The sequence below is a fragment of the Carcharhinus amblyrhynchos genome, unplaced genomic scaffold (genome assembly GCF_965287045.1).
Source record: "Carcharhinus amblyrhynchos unplaced genomic scaffold, sCarAmb.v2.hapA scaffold_464, whole genome shotgun sequence".
In the NCBI taxonomy this organism is placed as follows: Eukaryota; Metazoa; Chordata; class Chondrichthyes; order Carcharhiniformes; family Carcharhinidae; genus Carcharhinus; species Carcharhinus amblyrhynchos.
Window position 1 is genome coordinate 120001 of NW_027650204.1, and position 16756 is coordinate 136756.

At 53.0% G+C, this 16756-nt stretch overlaps 1 protein-coding gene across 1 annotated transcript in view; it reads left to right on the forward strand.

The window, feature by feature from the left end:
- LOC145339439 (FXYD domain-containing ion transport regulator 3-like) overlaps positions 1–16142 on the forward strand; it is a gene marked incomplete at its 3' end in the record, with an annotated part of 27386 nt that extends 11244 nt beyond the window's left edge. The window contains exons 3-7 of the mRNA XM_080183909.1: positions 6079–6105; positions 8209–8241; positions 10847–10921; positions 14139–14175; positions 16082–16142. Coding sequence (XP_080040035.1) covers positions 6079–6105; positions 8209–8241; positions 10847–10921; positions 14139–14175; positions 16082–16142 — 233 coding nt within the window. The remainder of the gene's footprint in view (positions 1–6078; positions 6106–8208; positions 8242–10846; positions 10922–14138; positions 14176–16081) is intronic.
- Between the last annotated feature and the right edge of the window lie 614 nt (positions 16143–16756).

The following is a 16756-nucleotide window of genomic DNA, read 5'->3' on the forward strand; positions in this document are numbered from 1 at the left end:
GCTTTGAAAATATTCAACAATAACTTCCTTGTTGTGTTATTCAATTCCCCTATTTGAGTTCTTCTCCGATCGGGTTACGCTGAAACCTTCAAGGGTTTGAGAGAAGGTTTCTATCCCCCCTCCCCCCCAACCCTCCTATTTCCTAACCACTCCTTGAGTTCTGCCTGAAAACACCACCCTTTGAATAATCTCTCGGAAATGTCTTAACACATTTGTTTTACCTTTGAACGAGGGGATGGGGTAGAGGGTGGGTGTTGAGGGGGCAGTCTTTCAGACTGAGCGGGGTGGGGGGGGCGGTTCCGTGTATTTTTTATCATATCTCTGATGAAGGGTATGTTTTAAAACTCAGCTGTTGATCCAGGGTGCCGATGTGTCTGCAGCAGACAGCTCACACGCTGGGATTGCAGGCTAACGATTGCTTTTAGCTCAGGATGTGTTTGTTTTAATGCATCTTTGCTTATTTTGGGTTCCCCTCGGGGGTTCCAGAGTTGCATTTTGATTCGCTTGGTTGATGAGAGATGGAGAATGGAGGGCACTACACTTGCAGGGAAAATATGCACAAGTTATCTTTCATTGTAAAGCACTCAGTTACTACCTGGTCCTAAAAAAACTGGTGTCTGTCTGTCTGTCTGTCTGTCTCTCTGGAGGCTGCTTTTTGGGTTCTGTGTCTCTCTCTGTCTCTCTCTCTCTGGAAGTTGCTGTTTGGGGTACTGTGTCTCTCTCTGTTTCTCTCTTTCTCTGGAGGTTGCTGTTTTGGGTTCTGTGTGTCTCTCCCTGTCTCTCTCTCTCTGGAGGTTGTTGTTTGGGGTTCTGTGTGTGTGTCTGTCTCTCTCTCTCTCTGGAGGTTGTTGTTTGGGGTTCTGTGTGTTTCTCTCTCTCTTGGTTTTCAAGAGGTTCCAGGACTGTTAACAAGTAAAGTATGTAAGCCTGGTGTTTGCTGAGTGATTTTGTAGAGGGTGTTTAAGTCTATAGGTATAAGGAGAGATTGAATAAACTGGGATTGTTCTCCCTGGAAAGACAGAGGCTGTGGGGCGGACCCGATAGAAGTTTATAAAATTATGAGGGATATGGATCGGGTGAACAGTTGGAAGCTTTTTCCCAGAAATGACAGTTACAAGGGGGCACAAGTTCAAGGTAAGGCGGGGGGAAAGGTTCAGTGGAGATGTGCGGGGGGGGAGGTTTTTACACAGAGGGTGGTGGAGGCCCAGAATACACTGTCGAGTGAGGTGTTTGAGGCAGATATGTTAGCCACATTTAAGGCTTATTTGGATAGATACATGAACAGGTGGGGGATGGAGGGATACAGGCGATAGGACAATGTGATCAGCACAGGCTTGGAGGGCTGAAGGGCCTGTTCCTGTACTGGACTGTTCTTTGTTCTATATGAGGAATATTGCTTACATTGGAACTCATAGGGATAGGTTAGCAGTTAAAAATTTTAACTTGTCACATTTAAGTCTTGTTAAATTGTTGAAAGTTAAGATAATTTATTTGTTCTAGTTAAACCATGTAGCCAAATGAAGTTTGTTTTGATAAAAGTTTCCTTGTGTGTCAGTGCGAGGAGTAGACAGCTGATTCTCATCTGGAATGTGCTGCCTGGGAGGGTGATGGGGGCAGGATGCCTTATACCCTTTATAAAGTATCTGGTTCAGCACTTGGCACAGCGTAACATTCAGGGCTATGGGCCAGGCGCTGGCAGATGGGATTAGAATCTCTACAGTGCAGAAGGAGGCCATTCGGCCCCTTAAGATCCCACAAACAGCGCTGCGATGCTGACCCGGACGGAGCAGTTTCCACATTTTAGTTTTTTATCTGACGCGGTTTTGAACAAAGAGCAAAGAACAGTACAGCACAGGAAAAGGCCCTTCGGCCCATCAAGTCTGTGCCGGCACGGACGCCTCTCGAATATTTTCTTGCCTCTACATGGTCCGTGTCCCTCTATCTCCTGCCTATCTGTGTATCTATCCAGATGCCTCTTGAAGGTGGTTCTAGAATCTTCCACCAGCTCCTCCAGCGACGCATTGCTCGAGGGGAATAAATATTTGGCCTAAGAAGAATCCCCCCCCACCCCTCCTCCCAATAATGTCCTTGGAGAGCGCTGTGGACAGGAGCTGGTCTAATCTCGCAAACGGAAGGTGCGCAGCTCCCTCCCGCCACCTCCAGGGGGAGCCACGCTTGCCCTGGCTGAGACGGCGGGGGTTTCGGCCTGGATTACGGGGCCAAAATCTCTGTCCACCCCATTGGCTCCACTGGCCATCTCCTGAATCCAAGTGCAGGCAGTAAAGAAGGTAAATGGCCTTCAGAACGAGAGGATTTGAGAGATAGGGATAGGGATGTTTTACTGCAATTGTACAGGGTGTTGGTGAGGCCACACCGGGAGTATTGTGTGTGGTTTTGGTCTCCTTATCTGAGGAAGGATGTCCTTGCTGTAGAGGGAGCACAGCGAAGGTTTTCCAGGCTGATTCCTGGGATGGCAGGTCTGTCATATGAGGAGAGACTGAGTCGGTTAGGATTATATTCACTGGAGTTTAGAAGAGTGAGAGGGGATCTGATAGAAACTTATAAAATTCACACAGGGTTAGACAGGGTAGATTCAGAAAGAATGTTCCCGATGGTGGGGGAGAGTCCAGAACTAGGGGTCAGAGTTTGAGGATAAGGGGTAAACCTTTTAGAACTGAGGGGAGGAGAAACTTCTTCACCCAGAGGGTGGGGAATGTGTGGAATTCACTCCCACAGGAAGGAGCTGAGGAGAAAACGCTGTGAGATTTCAGGAAGAAATTAGATTTCACTCTTGGGGCGAAAGGGATCGAGGGATATGGGGGGAGGAGGGGGATCAGGATATTGGATTTGATAATCAGCCATGATCGTAATGAATGGTGCAGCAGGCTGGAAGGGCCGAATGGCCTCCTGCTTCTAGTTTTTATGAGTGCGGAGAGAGAGAGAGATCGAACCAGGTCAGATATCAACCAATGCCATCACGCAACCCCCCCCCTCACTGTCGATGATATTGATGAGTTTGTGGAGTGGGCGGATAGATTTTAACATGGAGAAGTGTGAGGTCATGCAGTTCGGGAAGTCAAACAGTTCCAGGGGATGCATTATAGATGGGAATACACTGAGAGGGGGAGACGATGTGAGAGATCTTGGTGTATAAGTACACAGCTCCATTAAGGCAGCAGTTCAAATAGACAGGATTGTGAAGGAGACAGAAAGAGTGCTGCCCTTCACTGACACAGATCGAGAATGTAAGACTAAGGAATTGTATAAAACACTGGTGTGGCCACAGCTGGAGGATTGATTTGATTTATTATTGTCACATCTATTAACATACAGTGAAAAGTATTGTTTCTTGCGCACTGTACATAATTCATAGAGAAGGAAATGAGAGAGTGCAGAATGTAGTGTTACAGTCACAGCGAGGGTGTAGAGAAAGATCAACTCAATGCGAGGTAGGTCCATTCAAAAGTCTGACAGCAGCAGGGAAGAAGCTGTTCTTGAGTCAGTCGGTACGGGACCTCAGACTTTTGTATCTTTTTCCTGAAGGAAGAAGGTGGAAGAGAGAATGTCCGGGGTGTGGGGGGTCCTTAATTATACCGGCTGCTTTTCTTGAGGCAGCGGGAAGTGTAGACAGAGTCAATGGATGGGAGGCTGGTTTGTGTGATGGATTGGGACCACAAGACCACCCTTTTGTAGTTCCTTGTGATCTTGGGTAGAGCAGGAGCCCAGACCAAGCTGTGATACAACCAGAAAGAATGCTTTCTATGGGGCATCTGTAAAAACTAATGACTTGTGTAGCTTTTTCCTGACGGAAGAAGATGGAAGAGAGAAAGTCCGGGGTGCGTGGCGTCCCTAATTATCCTGGCTGCTTTTCCCCGAGGCAGCGGGAAGTGTAGACAGAGTCAATGGATGGGAGGCTGGTTTGCCTGATGGATTGTGTCGAGTTCTGGTTGCCTCATTCCAGGAACTGCCCTGGAGAGAGTGCAGAGGAGATTCCCAACAATAGTGCCAGGGCTGGAAGAGGGATTGGAGAGGTTGGGGTTATTTTCCTTGGAACAAAGAAGGGTGAAGTGGGGCGGGGGGGGGAACGTGACTGCGGTGTAAAGAAATGATGAGGGGAAGAGAGAGAGCGGGCAACATGAAATCCTTGGTGGAGAAGTTTAGAACCAGGGACACAGATTCAAGATAAGTGTGGAGGGGATATGAGGAAGAACTTTTTTACACAGAGGATGGTGAGTGTCTGGGATTCACTCCCCTGGTTAGTGGTTGAGGCAGAGACCCAAAACTCTATTAGGAAGTATCTGGACCTGCACCTTAAGCGACAATGGGCCAGCTGTGGGAAGGTGGGATTAAAGAGGGCAGTCTTTGGCATGGCATGGTCTAGTTGGGTTGAATGGCCTCCTGTTCTGTAACATTTTGATGGTTCTATTGTTGAGTGAGAGCTGGGGAGGAAGGAACAGCTTGGGGAACAATACTTGGACTGTTTGTGTGTGTGTGTGTGGGTCTGTCCTTGAGCACAAGCCGAGTGCGACCGCTGCATTGGCAACGGTAACAGCAAGAAATGTCACAGACCCGATCGTTTTTCAGTGCTGCAGACTGCTGCCTGCGAGCGGGTAGGCGAGGATTTAACCCCACTCACTCCGGACCCAGGGAACCGAGCTCACACCGTGACCATCGGTGTGGGGCTGGGGTCGATTCCAGGAGGGATTGGGCAGTTTGCAGTTCAGCCCAACGGGGCGGAGATCTGACAGAGCTCAGAAAACGCCCACAGTGCAGAGGGAGGCTGTTCAGCCCATCGAGTCTTCACCGACCACTCCGACAGAGTATCTTTACCCAGACCCACCCCCTCATCCTATCCCCAGAACCCAGTACATCTTTGGACACTAAGGGACAATTTAGCATGGCCAATCCACCTAACCTACACATCTTTGGACACTAAGGGACAATTTAGCATGGCCAATCCACCTAACCTACACATCTTTGGACACTAAGGGGCAATTTAGCATGGCCAATCCACCCTAACCTACACATCTTTGGACACTAAGGGACAATTTAGCATGGCCAATCCACCCTAACCTACACATCTTTGGATACTAAGGGGCAATTTAGCATGGCCGATCCACCCTAACCTACACATCTTTGGATACTAAGGGGCAATTTAGCATGGCCAATCCACCCTAACCTACACATCTTTGGACACTAAGGGGCAATTTAGCATGGCCAATCCACCCTAACCTACACATCTTTGGACACTAAGGGGCAATTTAGCATGGCCAATCCACCCTAACCTACACATCTTTGGACACTAAGGGACAATTTAGCATGGCCAATCCACCCTAACCTACACATCTTTGGATACTAAGGGGCAATTTAGCATGGCCGATCCACCCTAACCTACACATCTTTGGATACTAAGGGGCAATTTAGCATGGCCAATCCACCCTAACCTACACATCTTTGGACACTAAGGGGCAATTTAGCATGGCCAATCCACCCTAACCTACACATCTTTGGACACTAAGGGGCAATTTAGCATGGCCAATCCCCCTAACCTACACATCTTTGGACACTAAGGGGCAATTTAGCATGGCCAATCCCCCTAACCTACACATCTTTGGACACTAAGGGGCAATTTAGCATGGCCAATCCACCCTAACCTACACATCTTTGGACACTAAGGGACAATTTAGCATGGCCAATCCACCTAACCTGCACATCTTTGGACACTAAGGGGCAATTTAGCATGGCCAATCCACCCTAACCTACACATCTCTGGACTGTGGGAGGAAACCGGAGCACCCGGAGAAAACCCACGCAGACATGGGGAGAAGGTGCAGACTCCACTCAGACAGTGACACAGGGCTGGAATTGAACCTGGTTCCCTCGCACTCTGAGGGAGCAGTGCTAACCACAGTGCTGAGCTTGTGGGGGTCTCTGGGGCTGGGAGCCCTGAGGTCTGGTGGGAGAGGGTGTGCTCAGTGAGGTGAAGTGTGTGTTAAAGGGCCAGTGTTTGACGTATTTCTCCAGCGTGACTCCTTCCTCTGTAACTCATTCTACTTTTCCTGTTTTTTTTTGTTCCAGTGACTCGAGGAGTTCTGGCAGCCAGTGGTGAGTGTGTCACATTCTCCTCTCCCCCGGGGGGGGGGGGGACGGGCTGTGTGTGTGTGTGTGTGGGGGAGGGTTGTTGTGATCCGAAATCTATTTTGAGGTTAATTGGGAGCTAAGTGGAAACTCAGCGCTCCTCGATTGGAGCTCGGGGGAGTTGGTTGCGTGCTTGTGGGTCACGGTTACCATTAACACCAGAGCCATCGTCAAGATCTTCCACGAGGAGCAGATTTGCCACCCGAATCCGTGTTGGTCCCCCTATCGCCAAACCCCACCTCCCGCCCCCTCCCCAAAGGGCAAATTAGATGGTCCGTACACAACCCCATTCCCTGATTAGACTGTCCCCTTGACGCAAAGACCAGAATTGTGGAGTAAATGTCCATGAAGGTTCTCAAAACACAAAGACTCACAAACAGGTGACTGTTTGGCCCATTGTACTCAGTGCTAGCTCATTGAGAGAATTTGAATTAACTTGGCACATTGACAAGGGGCACCCCTGCAATAACCTGGAAACGATCAGCTACACATTTCTTTGATAAGCCATAGTTGACTAATGCGCCCTTTCCGAGCAGGAAACCAGCCACCTTTACCTGGGGTGGTCTACACCTGACTCCAGTCCCAAAGCAACATGGCCTACATTTAATTGCAATTCAGATTGTATTAAAATGGGGTACGGGTCCCACACACACTGACTCTCACTGGGGTACGGGTCCCACACACACTGACTCTCACTGGGGTACGGGTCCCACACACACTGACTCTCACTGGGGTACGGGTCCCACACACACTGACTCTCACTGGGGTACGGGTCCCACTCACACTGACTCTCACTGGGGTCCCACACACACTGACTCTCACTGGGGTACGGGTCCCACACACACTGACTCTCACTGGGGTGCGGGTCCCACACACACTGACTCTCACTGGGGTGCGGGTCCCACACACACTGACTCTCACTGGGGTACGGGTCCCACACACTCTGACTCTCACTGGGGTACGGGTCCCACACACACTGACGCTCACTGGGGTCCCACACACACTGACTCTCACTGGGGTACGGGTCCCACACACACTGACTCTCACTGGGGTACGGGTCCCACACACACTGACTCTCACTGGGGTACGGGTCCCACACACACTGACTCTCACTGGGGTACGGGTCCCACACACACTGACTCTCACTGGGGTACGGGTCCCACACACACTGACTCTCACTGGGGTACGGGTCCCACACACACTGACTCTCACTGGGGTCCCACACACACTGACTCTCACTGGGGTACGGGTCCCACACACACTGACTCTCACTGGGGTACGGCTCCCACACACACTGACTCTCACTGGGGTACGGGTCCCACACACACTGACTCTCACTGGGGTCCCACACACACTGACTCTCACTGGGGTACGGGTCCCACACACACTGACTCTCACTGGGGTACGGGTCCCACACACACTGACTCTCACTGGGGTACGGGTCCCACACACACTGACTCTCACTGGGGTACGGGTCCCACACACACTGACTCTCACTGGGGTACGGGTCCCACACACACTGACTCTCACTGGGGTACGTGTCCCACACACACTGACTCTCACTGGGGTACGGGTCCCACACACACTGACTCTCACTGGGGTACGGGTCCCACACACACTGACTCTCACTGGGGTACGGGTCCCACACACACTGACTCTCACTGGGGTACGGGTCCCACACACACTGACTCTCACTGGGGTACGGGTCCCACACACACTGACTCTCACTGGGGTACGGGTCCCACACACACTGACTCTCACTGGGGTACGGGTCCCACACACACTGACTCTCACTGGGGTCCCACACACACTGACTCTCACTGGGGTACGGGTCCCACACACACTGACTCTCACTGGGGTAAGGGTCCCACACACACTGACTCTCACTGGGGGACGGGTCCCACACACACACTGACTCTCACTGGGGTACGGGTCCCACACACACTGACCATCACTGGGGTACGGGTCCCACACACACTGACTCTCACTGGGGGGGGTTGTGAGGTGGGTCTGTGTGGGGGTGGGGGGAGGAATTTTCAGACTGTTACTTATCTCCATTTCCTCTTTCAGAGCCGGCGAACAATGAAGATCGTTTTGAGTATGGTAAATTTGCTGAGTCCCTACATTTCCTTGTTTCCTGTCTGAATACTGACTCTGGGACGAGCTGCTTCCCTATCTGTGTTATTCTTATTAAGATTGGGGTCAAATCAAACTGACCAGAACCATCTACCCAGCACCTATCACAGGAGAGCACCACCACCCCGCCCCCCCCCGCCACACACTCCGCACCCCCACCCCGCCCCTCCCCACCCCCCAACCCCCTCGAAGTGATTGACAGGAGATCCCTATCTCTGTAACCTCCTCCAGCCCCCTACACCCCTCCCTATCTCTGTAACCTCCTCCAGCCCCTACACCCCCTCCGTATCTCTGTAACCTCCTCCAGCCCCTCCACCCCCTCCCTATCCCTGTAATGTCCTCCAGCCCCTACACCCCCTCCGTATCTCTGTAACCTCCTCCAGCCCCTACACCCCCTCCCTATCTCTGTAACCTCCTCCAGCCCCTACACCCCCCTCCCTATCTCTGTAACCTCCTCCAGCCCCGACACCCCCTCCCTATCTCTGTAACCTCCTCCAGCCCCTACATCCCCTCCCTATCTCTGTAACCTCCTCCAGCCCCGACACCCCTCCCCATGTCTGTAACCTCCTCCAGCTCCTACATGCCCCTCCCTATCTCTGTAACCTCCTCCAGCCCCTACACCCCTCCCTATCTCTGTAACCTCCTCCAGTCCCTACACCCCCTCCCTATCTCTGTAACCTCTTCCAGCCCCTACACCCCCTCCCTATCTCTGTAACCTCCTCCAGCCCCGACACCCCCCTCCGTATCTCTGTAACCTCCTCCAGCCCCTACACCCCCTCCCTATCTCTGTAACCCCCTCCAGCCCCTACACCCCTCCCTATCTCTGTAACCTCCTCCAGCCCCTACACCCCCTCCGTATCTCTGTAACCTCCTCCAGCCCCTACACCCCCTCCCTATCTCTGTAACCTCCTCCAGCCCCTACACCCCCCTCCGTATCTCTGTAACCTCCTCCAGCCCCTACACCCCCTCCCTATCTCTGTAACCTCCTCCAGCCCCTACACCCCCTCCGTATCTCTGTAACCTCCTCCAGCCCCTGCACCCCCTTCCCTATCTCTGTAACCTCCTCCAGCCCCTACACCCCTCCCTATCTCTGCAGCCTCCTCCAGCCCCTACACCCCCTCCCTATCTCTGTAACCTCCTCCAGCCCCTACACCCCCTCCCTATCTCTGTAACCTCCTCCAGCCCCGACACCCCCTCCCTATCTCTGTAACCTCCTCCAGCCCCTACACCCCCCTCCCTATCTCTCCAGCCCCAATCCCCTCTCCATATACCTGTTGTCTCCTCCACGCCCTATATCCCTCCATATCTCTGGGACCTCCTCTAACCCCTACGACCCTCCAAGATCTCTCTGCTCCTCCAGTTCCGGCCTCTGAAGCTTCCCTCCGATTCCGCCATTGTTGGCCACACCTTCAGCTGTCTATGAGTGGGGGGAGGGAAACTCAGCCCCAAATGTTTACACAGCAAGATCCCACGAACAACAATGTGATGATGACCCAGGCTGGTCTGTAGTTGTGTAAGTGACGTTGACTGCGGGAGAAATGATGGGTCCAATTCACTGGCGAACTCCCATTTGCCCCCCGTCCCGGCCCCTCCCATTGCTGACTCTGGGCCAATTGCAAGGGAAGCAATGGCCTCATGATATAGTCATTGGACTAGTCATCTAAATACCCAGGGTCTTGTTCAGGGGACCTGGGTTCGAATCCCGCCACAGCAGATGGTGGAATTTGAATTCAATGAAAAATATTTGGGATTAAAAATCTACTGATGATCCATTGTTGGAAAAATCTCTCCCCCTAGATCTCTTTGTTCTGTAATTCTCCCCAACGCCCTACCATTAACTGAGTAAGTCCTGCCCTGGTTCAATCGACCAAAATACATCACCTCACATTTATCTAAATTAAACTCCATCTGCCATTCGTCAGCCCACTGGCCCAATTGATCAAGATCCCGTTGCAATTGGAGATAACTTTCTTCACTGTCCACTATGTCACCAATCTTGGTGTCATCTGTAAACTTACTAACCCTGCCTCCTATATTCTCATCCAAATCATTAATATAAATGACAAATAACAGTGGGCCCAGCACTGATCCCTGAGGCTGGTCACAGGCCTCCAGTTTGAAAAACAACTCTCTACAACCACCCTCTGGCTTCTGTCAAGAAGCCAATTTTGTATCCATTTAGATCCCTCACCCTGGATCCCGTGAGATTTAACCTTATGCAACAACCTACCATGCGGTACCTTGTCAAAGGCCTTGCTAAAGTCCATGTAGACAACATCAACTGCACTGCCCTCATCTACCTTCTTGGTTACCCCTTCAAAAAACTCAATTAAATTTGTGAGACATGATTTTCCACTCACAAAGCCATGCTGACTGTCCCTAATCAGTCCTTGTGTCTCTAAATGCCTGTAGATCCTGTCTCTCAGAATACCTTCCAACAATTTACCCACCACAGATGTGAGGCTCACTGGCCTGTAGTTCCCAGGCTTTTCCCTGCAGCCCTTTTTAAACACAATATTTGCCCCTCTCCAATCTTCAGGTCCCTCACCTGTCTCTGTGTCTCTCTTCACAGATTATTACAGACTGCGCGTGGTTGGTCTTATCGTGGCTGCCGTACTCTGTGTGATCGGAATCATTATCCTGTTGGGTAAGTCTCTGTGACGGCACGCCCTTGCTGTGTGACCTCCCCCGTCGAAACCGTGGCCATTCAGCCCATCGCTGATGTGCTAGCCTGCTACAGCTCTCCCAATCTGTCTCCCCGGTAGCCCAGCCTATTTCTATTCACACACAAGGACACACAAGTGTGAGGTTATGGGGAGAGGGCCTGTTGGTGCAGACTTGATGGGCTGAATGGCCTCCTTCTGTACTGTAGGGTTTCTAAGAAGGATACAAGGAACTGAAGCAGGAGTAAAGCCCTCAGTAGAGTGGACATGGGGAAGGTATTTCCATTAGTCAGAGAGACAGGGATCCGAGGGCACAGCCTCAGGCTAAAGGGACAACCCTTTGGAGCAGAGATGAGGGATTTCTTCAGCAGAGGGTGGGTAAATCCGTGGAATTCTTTGCCACAGCGGAGGCTGGGTCACTGAGTCTCTTTAAGACGGAGATCGTAGAATCCCTACAGTGCAGAAAGAGGCCATTCAGCTCATCAAGCACAATCCCACCCAGGCCCTACCCCCATATCCCTACACATTTACCCACTAATCCCTCTAACCTACACATCTCAGGACACTGAGGGGCAATTTAGCACGGCCAATCCGCCCAACCCGCACATCTTTCGGACTTTGGGAGGAAACCGGAGGAAACCCATGCAGACACGAGGAGAATGTGCAAACAGACAATGACCCAGGCCAGGAATTGAACCCAGGTCCCTGGCGCTGTGAGGCAGCAGTGCTAACCCACTGTGTCACCCAACGCACTGCTGCCTCACAGCGCCAGGGACCCGGGTTCGATTCCCGGGGGCACGGTGACACAGTGGGTTAGCACTGCTGTCTCACAGCGCCAGGGACCCGGGTTCGATTCCCGGGGGCACGGTGACACAGTGGGTTAGCACTGCTGTCTCACAGCACCAGGGACCCGGGTTTGATTCCCGGGGGCACGGTGACACAGTGGGTTAGCACTGCTGTCTCACAGCGCCAGGGACCCGGGTGCGATTCCCGGGGACACGGTGACACAGTGGGTTAGCACTGCTGTCTCACAGCGCCAGGGACCCGGGTGCGATTCCCGGGGACACGGTGACACAGTGGGTTAGCACTGCTGTCTCACAGTGCCAGGGACAGGGTTCGATTCCCCGGGGGCACGGTGACACAGTGGGTTAGCACTGCTGCCTCACAGCGCCAGGGACCCGGGTTCGATTCCCGGGGGCACGGTGACACAGTGGGTTCACACTGCTGCCTCACAGCGCCAGGGACCCGGGTTCGATTCCCGGGGGGCACGGTGACACAGTGGGTTAGCACTGCTGCCTCACAGCGCCAGGGACAGGGTTCGATTCCCAGCATGGGCACTGTCTGGGCGGAGTCTGCACATTCTCCCCATGTCTGCATTGGGTTTCCTCTGGGCGCTCCGGTTTCCTTCCTTTCCGAATGATGTGCTGGTTCGGGTGCATTGGCCGTGCTAAATTACCCCTCAGTGTTACCCGAACAGGAGTGTGGCGACTTGGGGATTTTCACAGTAACTTCATTGCAGTGTTAATGTAAGATTACTCGTGACACTAACAATAAATAAATAAGTTGAAACCAGGCTGGTCTCCAGAAGCTGTTTGTGAGTGAGTGTTCGGTGACAGTGCTTTGAGAGTCTACACACATCCGAGATCTCTCTATCTCGCCTATCTTGTTAACCTGATAAAGAGCTGTATTGTTTCCTCCTGGGGCTGTGTCTGATATCTGTGCCGCCTCCCAGCGCTGGTTCCCCAGCTCAGTGCCAACAGAACCACCCTGTGAGGCACAGCCCATTCCCCCGTGACAGAAGCGAGCGCTGGCCAGGTCTCCCTCAACCATCCGTTCCAAACTGAACGTTTCCACTGACTGATTCACTGAGTCTGCTGTCCCAAGATTCAGACTGCGTTCAATAAACCCTGACAAATCACACACTTCACACAAAGGGGACCAATCGGATACCCGGAGATCGAACCCCCGTGCTGTACCTGTCCTGGGAGTGTTTGATGGGGGACAGTGTAGAGGGAGCTTTACTCTGTATCTAACCCCGTGCTGTACCTGTCCTGGGAGTGTTTGATGGGGGGACAGTGTAGAGGGAGCTTTACTCTGTATCTAACCCCGTGCTGTACCTGTCCTGGGAGTGTCTGATGGGGGGATAGTGTAGAGGGAGCTTTACTCTGTATCTAACCCCGTGCTGTACCTGTCCTGGGAGTGTTTGATGGGGGGACAGTGTAGAGGGAGCTTTACTCTGTATCTAACCCCGTGCTGTACCTGTCCTGGGAGTGTCTGATGGGGGGATAGTGTAGAGGGAGCTTTACTCTGTATCTAACCCCGTGCTGTACCTGTCCTGGGAGTGTTTGATGGGGACAATGTAGAGGGAGCTTTACTCTGTATCTAACCCCGTGCTGTACCTGTCCTGGGAGTGTCTGATGGGGGGACAGTGTAGAGGGGGCTTTACTCTGTATCTAACCCCGTGTTGTACCTGTCCTGGGAGTGTTTGATGGGGGGACAGTGTAGAGGGAGCTTTACTCTGTATCTAACCCCGTGCTGTACCTGTCCTGGGAGTGTTTGATGGGGACAGTGTAGAGGGAGCTTTACTCTGTATCTAACCCTGTGCTGTACCTGTCCTGGGAGTGTTTGATGGGGACAGTGTAGAGGGAGCTTTACTCTGTATCTAACCCCGTGCTGTACCTGTCCTGGGAGTGTTTGATGGGGGACAGTGTAGAGGGAGCTTTACCTCTGTATCTAACCCCGTGCTGTACCTGTCCTGGGAGTGTTTGATGGGGGACAGTGTAGAGGGAGCTTTACTCTGTATCTAACCCCGTGCTGTACCTGTCCTGGGAGTGTTTGATGGGGGACAGTGTAGAGGGAGCTTTACTCTGTATCTAACCCCGTGCTGTACCTGTCCTGGGAGTGTTTGATGGGGGACAGTGTAGAGGGAGCTTTACTCTGTATCTAACCCCGTGCTGTACCTGTCCTGGGAGTGTTTGATGGGGGACAGTGTAGAGAGAGCTTTACTCTGTATCTAACCCCGTGCTGTACCTGTCCTGGGAGTGTTTGATGGGGGACAGTGTAGAGGGAGCATTACTCTGTGTGTGATCAGATTGGAACATGAGCTGTGATTTGAGGGAATGTTGTGCCAATAGTTCTGGACTTTGAACCATGTTCCTTTGCTGTGTAATCATGTTTCTGATCTTTATCTTTCTCTTCTAGCCGGGAAATGTCGTTGCAAATTTAATCAGAATAAGAGGTTAGTGATGCAATAAAAATACACAAAAACTTTAATCTCCAATCCCACACAATCCCACAACAGGATCGTAATCCTGGGGGCTGCCTTGGAACAGAAACGTCCAATATCCATCTCCAAGAAGAGAGGTCTAACCGTCACCCCCTTGACATTCAAAAGCATCACCATCACTGAATCCTCCCACTATCAACATCCTGGGGGTTACCACACTGAATCCTCCCCACTATCAACATCCTGGGGGTTACCATCACTGAATCCTCCCACTATCAACATCCTGGGGGTTACCATCACTGAATCCTCCCACTATCAACATCCTGGGGGTTACCATCACTGAATCCCTCCCAGTATCAACATCCTGGGGGTTACCATCACTGAATCCCCCCAACTATCAACATCCTGGGGGTTACCATCACTGAATCCCCCACTATCAACATCCTGGGGGTTACCATCACTGAATCCTCTCACTATCAACATCCTGGGGGTTACCATCACTGAATCCCCCCACTATCAACATCCTGGGGGTCACCATCACTGAATCCCCCCAACTATCAACATCCTGGGGGTCACCATCACTGAATCCCCCACTATCAACATCCTGGGGGTTACCATCACTGAATCCTCTCACTATCAACATCCTGGGGGTCACCATCACTGAATCCCCCACTATCAACATCCTGGGGGTTACCATCACTGAATCCTCCCCCACTATCAACATCCTGGGGGTTACCATCACTGAATCCCCCCACTATCAACATCCTGGGGGTTACCATCACTGAATCCCCCCACTATCAACATCCTGGGGGTCACCATCACTGAACCCCCCCCCCCCCACTATCAACATCCTGGGGGTATTTATCACTGAATCCCCCCCACTATCAACATCCTGGGGGTCACCATCACTGAATCCCCCCCAACTATCAACATCCTGGGGGTCACCATCACTGAATCCCCCCCAACTATCAACATCCTGGGGGTCACCATCACTGGATCCCCCCCTATCAACATCCTGGGGGTTACCATCACTGAATCCCCCCACTATCAACATCCTGGGGGTGACCATTGACCAGAAACTGAACTGGGATCCAGCCATATAAATACTGTGACTCCCAGAGCAGGTCAGAGGCTGGGAATCCTGCGGGGAGTAACTCACCTCCTGACTCCCCAAAGCCTGTCCACCATCTACAAGGACACAAGTCAGGAGTGTGCTGGAATACTCCCCACTTGCCTGGATGGGTGCAGCCCCAACAACACTCGAGAAGCTCAACACCATCCAGGACAAAGCAGCCCCACTCGATCGACACACTAACCACAAAACACTCACTCCCTCCACCCCCGACACACAGTGACAGCCGTGTGTACCATCTACAAGATGCACTGCAGCAACTCACCAAGGCTCCTTAGGCAGCACCTTCCAAACCCACCACCTCTACCATCTAGAAGGACAAGGGCAGCAGATACCTGGGAACACCCCCCACCTGGAGGTTCCCCTCCGAGTCACTCACCATCCCGACTTGGAAATATATCGGCCGTTCCTTCACTGTCGCTGGGGTCAGAATCCTAGAACTCCCTCCCTAACAGCACTGTGGGTGTACCTACACCACACGGGGTCTGCAGCGGGTTCAAGATGGCGGCTCACCCACCCCCTTCTCACGGGGGCAGTTAGGGGTGGGGGGGGGTAAATACTGAACCAGTGAGGCCCATAGCCCCAAGGAATGAATCAATTTTGGGGTTGTCCCGGCCTTGGGGAGGGGAGGGGAGGCCGAGGGAGAGGGAAGGGGAATGGAGGGCGGCTCTGGTTGGCCTGTGGGGGTGGGGGGTGGGGAGGAGGCGGGAGGGGAGGGTGCGGTATCGCTGGGCGTTGGGGCAGTCGCACGGTGTCGAGACGTCCAATCTTCTCCTCTTGTTTCAGGACTCGTTCCAACAGTGGAACTGCTACTGCACAGCACCTCCTTCAGCCAGGTGAGAGGGAGGGGAGGGAGAGGGAGGGGAGGGAGAGGGAGGGGAGGGAGAGGGAGGGGAGGGAGGGGGAGGGGAGGGAGGGGGAGGGAGGGGAGAGAGAGTGGAGGGGGGGGTCGCAGGAATGGGGAGGAAGGTGAGGCGTGCTGGGCGTTGAGGGGAATTCTGGGGTGATGGGGAGGGAGAAGGTCAGGGGGGGGGAGCTCTCTGGGTGGGGGGGACTGTCTCCCTGTGGGGATTGTCATGGGGGGAGCTGTCTGTCTGGGGGGGCTGCTGTCTGTCTGGCGGGGCTCTGTCTGTCTGGGGGGGGCTGCTGTCTGTCTGGGGGGGCGCTGTCTGTCTGGTGGTGGATGCTGTGTGTCTGAACCCAGCCACCTGGCTAATTTATTTGTGGGATCTTGCTGTGTAGGAATTGGCTGCTGCGTCTCTCTCTCCCTCTCCCTCCCACCCCCCCCCCCCCCCCCCCACTCCTCGGCTGCCCGGCCAAGGAGCGGCAGAGAAATACAGCGCCTCCGGTGCACAGCAAGATCCCACAAGCTCCCTCTGCTCTTGGGTCGAGGGAGACCATCAGGTGGGGAGGGGGGAGGGCGGTGTGGGGTTGGTGGGGGGGCGGTGGAAGGAGGGAGGG